This window comes from Otolemur garnettii, unplaced genomic scaffold, assembly GCF_000181295.1.
Source record: "Otolemur garnettii isolate 467f Iridium unplaced genomic scaffold, OtoGar3 scaffold00105, whole genome shotgun sequence".
Classification (NCBI taxonomy): domain Eukaryota; kingdom Metazoa; phylum Chordata; class Mammalia; order Primates; family Galagidae; genus Otolemur; species Otolemur garnettii.
In genome coordinates this window covers 4367698-4378096 of record NW_003852500.1, presented here as the reverse complement: position 1 = coordinate 4378096, position 10399 = coordinate 4367698, and the positions used below count along the sequence as shown (strand labels likewise).

The following is a 10399-nucleotide window of genomic DNA, read 5'->3' as shown; positions in this document are numbered from 1 at the left end:
AAAAAAAAAAGCCTAGATCCACACAATGGAATATTATTCAGCCATTAAAAGGACTAAATTCTGACACCTGCTACAATGTGGGATGAACCTGGAAAACAGGATGAAAGAACCCAGACACAAAAGGCCACCTAGTATGTGACTCCATTCACATGAAATGTCCAGCACAGGCAAATCCATAGAGACAGAAAGCAGATTAGTGTCTCCCAGGGCTGGGGCAGGGGAAATGGGGAGTGACTGCTAAGGGAAACCAGGTCTCCTTTGGGGAAGATGAAAATGTTCTGGAACTAGATAGAGGTGATGTTGCACAATAATGTGAATGTACTTAATGCCACTAAATCATACTTTATTTTGTGTTATGTATATTTTATCACAATAAAAAACTGGAAATGAGGTGAGGAAAAATCCTAGAGAAGTCAGCCCCATCCCCTGCCTACCTTCCTGTAGTCTCGGTATCTCACAGCTGAGAATGGGCTTCCCACCACCACCACTGGAGTCTTACATCCATGTGTGTGTGTGTGTGTGTGTGTGTGTGTTTGAGTATCTCTGGAGTGAGTGTCAGTCTGGTGGGGAGAGAGACAGATAGAGGACAAGATAGTTTCCACAAGATTATAAAGAGCAAGTGGGAATGAGTGAGGGATGAAGAAAGACCCCAAGGGAGGAAGGGGCAGCCTAGGGTCTAAGGTGACACAAAGAGTGGCTGCACTTACTGTCCAACTCCATGTCACAGAGGGGAGTTGCAGGTCAGGGATCTCAGCTGATGTGACTTCGGGTAACAGTTGTGTCACCAGCAACCAAAGAGTGTGTGACTCTGGGCAAGCCATCTGGTTTCCTGTGCCTTGGTCTCCCCATCTAAAATGGGGATAATTGGCCAGGTACAGTGGCTCATACCTGTAATCCTAGCACTCTGGGAGGGTGAAGCAGGCAGACTGCTTGAGTTCAGGAGTTCAAGACCAGCCTGAACAAGAGTGAGACCCTGTCTCTACTAAAAATAGAAAAACTAGGGTGGCGCCTGTGGCTCAAAGGAGTAGGGTGCCGGCCCCATATGCTGGAGGTGGCGGATTCAAACCCAGCCCTGGCCAAAAACTGCAAAATAAAAAAAAATAGAAAAACTAGCCCAGGCTCAGCGCCCTTAGCACAGTAGTTACAGCGCCAGCCACATGCACCAAGTCTGGCAGGTTTGAGCCTGGCCCTGGCCAACTAAACAACAATGACAAATGCAACAAAAAAAATAGGCAGGTGTTGTGCTGGGTGCCTGTAGTCCCAGCTACTTGAGAGGCTGAGGCAAAAGAATTGCTTAAGCCCAAGAGTTTGAGGTTGCTGTGAGTTATGATGCCACTGCAGGGTGACATAGTGAGACTTTATCTCAAAAAAAAAAAAAAAAATAGAAAGAAAGAAAAAAGAAAAAGAAAAAGAAAAACTAGCCCAGCATTGTGGCAGGCACCTGTAGTCTCAGTTACTCAGAAGGCTAAGGCAGGAGGATTGCTTGAACTGAGGAGTTTGAGGTTGCTGACAGCACTCTAGCCTGGGCAACAGAGTAAGACTGTCTCAGATAAATAAATTAATTAATTAACTGGGAATAATGAACTGTCCCCATCTTTTTTTTTTTTTTTTTTTTTTTTGCAGTTCTTGGCTGGGGTTGGGTTTGAACCCGCCAGCGCCCTACTCTGTTGAGCCACAGGTGCCGCCCAACTGTCCCCATCTTATAGATTGCTGGGAGAAGGAAATGGGAAGTTAGCACACAAGCAGAGGCTGCTGCTTATTTTACAGTTTTCTGGGGAAACTGAGGCTCACAGAGATGGAATCACCTCCCTAAGAATGCACAGCATGGGTATTGGCTTGGTGGGAGTTCAGAGATGACTCCCACTCTCAATTATTCCCATCCTTTCCCTCCTCCTCTTCCCTACCCCCTGATCTCCCCTAGAGGAACCAGAGTTGAGCTTAGAGGGTCTGGCCTGGGGCCCGGAGGCGGGCTGTTGCCGGGGGATTGAATAAGGCAATCTTGCCTGGGAATCTGCTGGGCTCAAAGAGCTATTTATAGGCCAGAGCTGGGATTGGACAAGACCCCCCCAGCCCCATCCCTGAGGGCCTTCTCTGTCCCCCTCTCACCAACACTGAGGTCTGAGCCAGGGGCTAATACCAGTGGAGGAGGGGGCTAGTGGGCCAGAGTGGAGGCGGGGAGGCCAGGCCATCCAGCAGAGCTGGGCCGCAGCAGTGAACAGTGTCCCCCCAAGTATCTCAGAACATATCCAAAGTGGCACATGGTCAAATTACATACAAAGTCATCAACCACCATTGACACATAGTTACATCCAACCACACTAATAGCACAGTCAGCTCTCATACAACTTCATTTGGCCACCCACAAGTCTTCTCAGCCACACAAAACTACACCTGACCACACACAAAATCACACCTGGCCATGCACAATCAAACCTGGCTATCCCAAACCACATCTGGCTATGCACAACCACACAACCACATTTGATCGCATACAGCTTGCTGCATGACCAAATGCATAGCTGTGAGTGAGGTTGCATCTAGCCTCCCTCTGTGCTCAAACACACTCATTGCTGTTCACAATCACCTTCACCTTTCTTTGAGCCACAGGAAGCTCACCTTTGCCCTAAGATGTCACACCCAACCATGTTTCCAGGTATGGCCACACACAGAGATACTGAGCACACAACAAACTTCAGTGGGCACTAATGTCATCAACCCTGACATATACAAGCCTCCCAGCTACTGTCACCAGGTCTAAATCTTCCCACGTATGTTCATCTCAGTCCCTGCACACCTAGCCACTCACTCACACTCGCACTGTTACCTCCAGTATAATGCCACACTTAGACCTCACCAGCACCAACAACCCCTGCTAGCATTCAGTGAGCATCCTTCTACTTTGTGCTGGTCCCTGCTGGACTTGGACACATCCTGGCAGGCAAATTAGACCCAGTCTGGACAGATTATGGGTTTCAGGCTTCAGAGATTCTGTTACACCCTCCTTCCTCTGCACTCACCTCAGGGTGAGACCACAGGGAAACTATTACACCCATTCCTCAGGCTTAAAGCTAACCAAGGGCCTTTTCCTGTCCTGCTCCAAGATGACAGATTTATGTTTTCCACATGAATGGGGCCAATGCAGAGAGAGTCCCCACTGACCCATACTTGCTGTGTGACTTCAGCAAATCCCCAGCCTCTCTGAAATTCCAGTTTCTCCCTGAAAAATGTAGATCTCAGCCCAGTGGGAAGATTTTTGGGGTCAGACTGCAGTTTGTATCCCAGTCCCCCAAGGTGGCCATAGCTAAATGACTTTGCTTTTCTGTGCCTCCTTTTCCCCCCAAAAGCAGAGGAGCTGCTTTTGAACCTTCTAGAGCAGTGGTTCTTAACCTTCCTAATGTCTCCTAATGCCGCAACCCTTTAATACAGTTCCTCATGTTGTGGTGACCCCCAACCATAAGATTAATATTATTATTATTTTTTGAGACAGAGCCTCAAGCTATCCCCCTGGGTAGAGTGCCGTGGCTTCACAGCTCATAGCAACCTCCAACTCCTGGGCTCAAGCGAGTCTCCTGCCTCTGCCTCCCAAGTAGCTGGGACCACAGGCGCTCGCCACAATGCCTGGCTATTTTTTGGTTGCAGCCGTCATTGTTGCTTGGCGGGTCCGGGCTGGATTCGAACCCACCACCTTAGGTGTATGTGGCTGGCGCCTTAGCCACTTGAGCCATAGGTGCCGAGCCAAGATTATTATTTTTTTTATAAAATTATTTTCGTGGCTTGGCGCCTGTGGCTCAAGTGGCTAAGGTGCCAGCCACATACACCTAAGGTGGTGGGCTCGAATCCCCAGCCCGGGCCCGCCAAACAATGATGGCTGCAACCAAAAAATGGCCGGGCGTTGTGGCGGGTGCCTGTAGTCCCAGCTACTTGGGAGGCTGAGGCAGGAGACTCTCTTGAGCCCAGGAGTTGGAGGTTGCTGTGAGCATGATGCCATGGCACTCTACCCAGGGGGATAGCTTGAGGCTCCGTCACAAAAAAAAATAAAAATAAAAATAAAAATAAAATTATTTTCGTTGCTACTTCATAATTGTAATTTTGCTACTGTTATGAATCGTAATGTAAATATCTGATATGCAGGAAGTATTTTTATTGTTACAAAAGGGTCGAGACCTACAGGTTGAGAACCGCTGTTCTAGAGCTCTCCCTGCCTCATTTCCTGGCATGGGTGGGAGTTCTTAGTCTCTCATCACTCAGGAGAATGAATGGACCACTTTTGGCTGCCCTGCTAGGAGCCTGGAGCTGTTAATTCCCTGGAGAAAAAGGAGGTCCTTTCATACCCAGGCACCAGTGGGGTGAGGAGGTGGGAAGAGGGTATGGAGCTGGTTTCACCCCCTTGGACAAGGTGGCCCCATGCCAAGGCCAGGAGTGGTGTGGAGAGCCCTGGGGCCATGCATATCTCACTGGGGGACATTGGCTAAGTTGCTGTGTTCTCAGCTATAAAATAGGGGTGACAGGGACCAGCTAAGGCAAGTTTCTTTTTTTTCTTTTTTTTTTTTTTGCAGTTTTTAGCTAGGGCTGGGTTTGAACCCGCCACCTCTGGCATATGGGGCTGGCGCCTTACTCCTTTAACCACAGGCACCTCCCGCTAAGGCAGGTTTAATGGGCCAATGGATGGCAAAAAATATATGGCTTCAAGTCAGACACACAGTGGGCTCTCAACAAATGTCAGCCACTATTGCTATGTGTCAACTTAAAGAGCCCCCTGAGTCCTCTAATGGTCCTGTAAATAGAATTCCCCCTACTTTACAGATGAAGAAACTAAGAGGTCAGAATGTTTGTCTAAATTCACACAGCCAGTGATGGTCCAGCCAAGATTTGCACCAGATCTGGGTTCTCTAGAGTCCATTCTCTTCCTAACTTCCTCTGAGGGTGAAGGCGGGGGTGGAGTGTTTCCTGTTATCTCCAGTCCCATCCCTGAGATCAGCAAAGCTGGTGGCACCAGACTATGTCTGAATGCAGAAAGTCCTGGGAGGCAGGGCTTATGAGGCAGCCCTTCTGTGGGTGACCCAGTTTCCCCATCAGCCCCCATCCTGGACTGAGTTCAGGCAGATTCTAGCAGGATGCCAGGGGGACCATTCCCCCAGCCCTTGAAGAAAGGGGCTGGATGCCAGACCATTCAGCTAAAGCCAGGGACAACAGTCTCCTGCCAGGGACTGCTCTGTCTGGGAACCCTCCATTCATGCAGATCAGATGGCAACCTGCCCTTTCTCAAATACCTTTCATGATCGCTCCAGGCCTAGAAGGATATGGCTATATATATGGCCATATATAAACTATAATTCTTTTGTTTTTCTTTGAGACAGAGTCTCACTTTGTCACTCTTGGTAGAGTGATGTAGCATCATAGCTCACAGCAACCTCAAAGTCCTGGGCTTAAGCGATTCTCTTGCCTAAGCCTCCCAAGTAGCTGGGACTACAGGCGCCCACAACAACACCTGGCTAATTTTAGAGACAAGGCCTTGTTCTGGCTCTGGCTGGTCTAGAACCTGTGAGCTCAGGCAATCCACCCACCTTGGCCTTCCAAGTGCTGGGATTACAGGCATGAGCCACTGCACCTGGTCTCAGCTCCACATATTTTATTGAAATTCATGGTCTTTCACCCAATTAGGCTTTTCCTTATGCTGTTCTCCCTGCCTGGAATGCCCTCCCCCCCCCCCCATTTTCTTACCCTAGTGAATTTCGGCCAGCCCATGAAGGTGCAGGTCAAAAATCTCTCTCAGGATCCTTCCTCTTCCTCCAGGTTAAAGCCCCTGCTCCTCCAGCCCTATCTCACCCTCTGGCTTAGCCCTGATCCTCTGGGGCACAGAGTGTCTATCTCTATCTTGCTCAGACCAGGGTCTCCTCATTCAGCAACTGGGTTTGAACTGATGTCTCTTGCCACCCCTAACATCATCCAGCACAGGGCTGAGGAAAAGGGTGTGACAGTAGAGGAAGGCAGGAATTGTCTAGTGAATCACTGAACCAAATATTTAGCCTGGTATCTGAAGCTTTGCATAATCTGACTTGGCAAACTCCTGTTCATGCTTCAAAACACATCTCCATGCCCCCACCACTCTCTCTGAAGTCTTCCTTGATGTCTTACGTGAAAGGGAGATTTGGCGAACAGGTCTCCTATGTTCTAACAAGGACAAAGGAGATTGATGAGGACTCCTGATATTCCCAACATCATGGTCTTTTTCATCCCTCTTGCTTTGACCTCTGGGAGGCAATGAGGTTCAGGGGTTCCCAGACTGCATTAGCAGTTAGGGAGTGTATTCAGCACTTTCTCGAGTAGGAAGCCATCGCTATAGGAAGTCTCTCGGATTCCAAAACCAGTGCTCTACATCCCTTACCAAGGAATAGCACCCGGAAAACAGAACGCCTTCTTTCTCCACCTTAAACGTTGAACCTGGGCTCTTTAAGAAGAGGGCATGAAGGGGCGGGGTGAAATCAAACCCTGCCCTAGGAGCGGCAGCAGGGCGGTACCTGAATTACATTGCGCATGCGCCGCACTCACGCTGTTCCGGGTCCCAGGTTTTGGTTTGCAGAGTTGATCCGGGAGAAACTGAGGTTCGGATAGGGGACGACCGTCCCCCAAACCCGCGGGAAACTTGTTTCCTGTGAAAAGCCTAACCTCTGGTCATTGGCATTTTCTCCGATCACCACTCCTAAATTGTTCTGGCCTGTGGGAGGGTGATCGAGACATTTAGGACTGGGACAGGCAAGGGAGTTACGGCTCAAGGCCAGAGTTAACAGGTAAGGATGTGCAGGCCAGGGACGTGGTCAAGGTTGTAACCGCTGTGGCTGAGGTGGTGTCAGGAGTCAAACCCAAGTTGAGCCCAGACCCTGAGAGCTCCTGTGGAACCGAGATGACCCACTCTTTGGTTTGTCCAGAGACAGTAAGCAGGTAAGAGCCTGGGGGTTCAGAGAGTGTCAGGGCCCTAAGGCTGAGGTCAGCCCAGCTCAGTGGACAAAACTGGGAGGAGCACCCTCCGCAGCACCGGGAGCTGGCTCAGTCCCTCTCCTCACCCAGATCATACTGGTGCCTCTTCTAGGGTGAGTTCCGTGCTGAATCGCAATACTCGGCAGTTTGGAAAGAAACACCTGTTCGATCAGGATGAGGAGACGTGCTGGAACTCTGATCAGGTAAGGTGCCTCCCAGGCCCAATATCCGTGGCGTCAATCAGCTTCAGGAGTCCAGGATGTCTTGACAACTTTCAGCAGGGGAGGAGGGCCTAGTGGGTATCAGGAAGGACACATGTACCCAATTTGTTTGTTTCATGGACTGTGTGAATGAGAAAGACAAGCCGAGCAGGGCTCTGAGCCTGTACTGACCATGGACCTTAGTTTCCCTGTCTGCTTCCAGGGCCCCTCCCAGTGGGTGATATTAGAGTTTCCCCAGCGTGTCTGTGTCTCCCAGCTGCAGATCCAGTTCCAGGGGGGCTTTTCCAGTCGCCACTGCTGCCTAGAAGGTACTGGAAGATCCTGAGAGGTGGTGGGTCCAGGAACTACCACCCTTCACACTCACTGTCTTCCTCTTTCTCTGCTGCAGGTTCACAGGGAAATGAAGCTCTGAGCAAGATTGTGGATTTCTATCCTGAGGATAGCAACTCACTTCAGATATCCTGTCGTGGTCTTTGGGGTGGGGTGGCATGGGCCTCTGAAAGCTTTGGGCTCACCCAGACCTGAGTGGGAACCCTGGTGTGTGACTTCTAGGTCTCCATTGCTTATCTGTAAAATGGGGGTGATGACCACCTGTTTTATGTGATAGGATCAGAGCAACCCACAACTTGCCCAGGTCATCCAACACATTGGTGGTGTCTGAGCTGGATGGAACTATAGCCCAGGTCTGGGAAGGGTGGGGCTTGGAAGGTGGGAAACAAGAAGCCACCTGTTTCCTTTGACTGCCTGTGATCACACTTTCTCTGTGCCAGCTGCTGAAGTAGACCGGCTGAAGGTAACATTTGAGGATGCTACTGACTTTTTTGGCCGTGTGGTCATCTACCACCTGCGGGTACTGGGAAAGAAGAAAGTCTAAGACCTCCTCCAGGAAGCCCTTGGGGGAAACAAAGCAATACAGTGAAGTCCTTCAAGTTCTGCACAGGTTTATTGCTTCCTCTTGGGAAGGGTCCCCTCACACCACCTGTCCCGGAGCTGCCTTGGAAGCCAGTTCTGGGTTCCCCCAGCTCTGAGTTAACTGTTTTGTTCCCTGAGTGTCTGAGTCCTCAGCAGGTGGCCTTCACTCAGAGTTGGCAGGTACCAGGTTGTTCTGGAAAAGTTTGAGGATGTGATTCTCAATCACCTGTTGGACTAGAGATAGGGCAAGGGAAAAAGAACTGTGAGCTTGAATTGGGAGCTAGAGAGGCACAGCCAACCTGCACTCTCCCCCCAGTTGAGAAACAGAGGCCTCCCAGCCCTGGGACTTGGATGAAAGATCCACATCCCATCCCAGGAAGCTCAACTTCTGTAAGTTTGTAAAAATCCATTTTTTTATGTGGTTTTCCAAAATTATAAAAGTATTTCCTACCAAAGTTGGTGAACTTTGATTTTTATGAAAAGACAAGAGGGGTGGCAAGGAATGATTTCTGTTTCAAATGGAATAAAACTCCAAAGAAAGGAGGAGAATATTTCCTAAGCCCTTAATCCCCACCATGACCCTAGGGAGCTGGTTCTGTTAGGATCTCCCCATTACATGGATGGGAAAACTGAGGTCCCACTGTCAGGGAGGAAGTAGGGAGTTAAACTGGGATCTTTCCCTGCTCAAAACCATCTCCCACCATAGACAGGGTTGGCCTCAGTGGCCCTGTTCATAGTGGCCTGGCTGCCTCTCTTTGGATGCTGTCTACCTCTCTTTTTTTTTTTTTTTTTTGAGACGGAGCCTCAAGCTATCCCCCTGGGTAGAGTGCCATGGCATCACGCTCATAGCAACCTCCAACTCCTGGGCTCAAGCGAGTCTCCTGCCTCAGCCTCCCAAGTAGCTGAGACTACAGGCGCCCGCCACAACACCCGGCCATTTTTTTTTTTTTGGTTGCAGCCATCATTGTTGTTTGGCGGCCCGGGCTGGGGATTCGAACCCGCTACCTTAGGTGTATGTGGCTGGCGCCTTAGCCGCTTGAGCCACAGGCGCCAAGCCCTGTCTACCTCTCTTCTGGTCTCCCAGAATACCTCCTTGACTCCCCCCATCCCCAACATCCTAAGGTTGGGCTGGGGCCTCTTTTGGCCTCTCAGTGCCTGTGTGTTCACACCACAGCCCACTCACTGACACCCAATGGTCTCCCTACCCCAACACACAGACAGTCCAGAAGTTAAGACTGGGACATACCCAGGCCAGGTAAACCATGGCCCCTGATGGTCTTCAAACATTCTCAGAGGCTATTCTCAGAGGATAACCCATGTACCCCTTTGTGGTTCCCTGCTTATGGCACCCCATTGCTGCTTCATGGGTCTCAGGCCAACCTTTCCGGTATCCCAAGGCCACAGCAAGGTCCATCGGGGTGTAGCCTGAGTCAGCTTCAGTGGTAAGGTCAGCGCCTCGGGCTGCAAAGCAGAACAGATGCTGGAGGAGGAGCTTGGCCTAGCAGGAGGAGCTTGGCCTAGCAGCAGGAGCCCAGAATGGGACATGAAGACTTGGGAGATCCAGTGACCTCAAGACCTACCATGTGGCCATGGGTCTGCCCTTTGTCCATTTGGCCTTGGAAACAGCCCCACCCCTCTAAGGCTTAATTTCTTCTGAGGACTGTGGCTCCAGGGTCCCTGAAGCATGGAAGGTGTAGGTGTTCAACCCTTTGGCCAGATCCTTACATTATCCTAACATTTCCTCTTCCCAAATCCCCGCCTCTAAGAGAAGTAGATTGTCACCACCCATTTCAGGAACAGTATAAGGATTCTTGGAAGGCCAGTTGCAGCTCTGGGGCCCTCAGGGCCAGTCTCTACTCCCACTCACCCAGCAAAGCCTCAACGCACTTCACATGGTTCCCACGTACAGCATACAGCAGTGGGGTCCCTCCATTCTGTTGGGGGAGAGGCAAGGGAAACTCAACAATTTATCTCTTCCCAATTCTCACAGTGTACCTCCCTCTCTGGTCTCTAATTTAACATAGTTCCTCCTCCTGCTCATCGCCTGGCCAGTCTTTCTTGTCCTTTGGGTCATGACCCTTCTTACACAAAGCCCTCCCTGATCTTCTTTGAGTACTTGGAGCTGCCTGTGTGCCATTACAGCACTGTTCATTACATCTCAGCGGTCCAGTTACATGTCTGCCTCCCGCAAACTTGGGAATGGGTCTGACTTATGTTCCCAGTGCCTCGAGCAGTCCTAGTGCCCTGCAAACACTCAAAAATTTTGTTGTGTTTAATTTTTTTTTTTTTTT

The 10399-nt window shown here is 50.2% G+C and overlaps 2 protein-coding genes across 2 annotated transcripts in view; one reads left to right on the top strand and one right to left on the bottom strand.

Moving 5' to 3' along the window:
* Positions 1-6561: 6561 nt before the first annotated feature.
* Positions 6562-8134, top strand: NR2C2AP (nuclear receptor 2C2 associated protein). Its single transcript, XM_003796657.3, has 5 exons — positions 6562-6939; positions 7088-7178; positions 7399-7504; positions 7585-7652; positions 7951-8134. The coding sequence occupies exons 1-5, from the start codon at positions 6902-6904 to the stop codon at positions 8068-8070; spliced, it is 423 nt and encodes a 140-aa protein (XP_003796705.1). The 5' UTR covers positions 6562-6901; the 3' UTR covers positions 8071-8134.
* The window catches only part of RFXANK (regulatory factor X associated ankyrin containing protein), a 5710-nt gene continuing 3431 nt past the window's right edge, over positions 8121-10399 (bottom strand). The window contains exons 6-8 of the mRNA XM_003796656.3: positions 9976-10042; positions 9489-9569; positions 8121-8342 (exon numbers count right to left, since the gene is read on the bottom strand). Of these exons, the coding sequence (XP_003796704.1) occupies positions 8272-8342; positions 9489-9569; positions 9976-10042 (219 nt within the window). The 3' untranslated portion in view covers positions 8121-8271. The remainder of the gene's footprint in view (positions 8343-9488; positions 9570-9975; positions 10043-10399) is intronic.

What these genes read in the sequence shown, in the direction of transcription:
- NR2C2AP (XM_003796657.3), top strand. Translation starts at nt 6,902, where the DNA reads ATGACCCACTCTTTGGTTTGTCCAGAGACAGTAAGCAG. An exon ending in TCGCCACTGCTGCCTAGAAG is followed by an intron (nt 7,505 to 7,584) that starts GTACTGGAAGAT and finishes TCTCTGCTGCAG; the next exon opens with GTTCACAGGGAAATGAAGCT. An exon ending in AGGATAGCAACTCACTTCAG is followed by an intron (nt 7,653 to 7,950) that starts ATATCCTGTCGT and finishes GCCTGTGATCAC; the next exon opens with ACTTTCTCTGTGCCAGCTGC.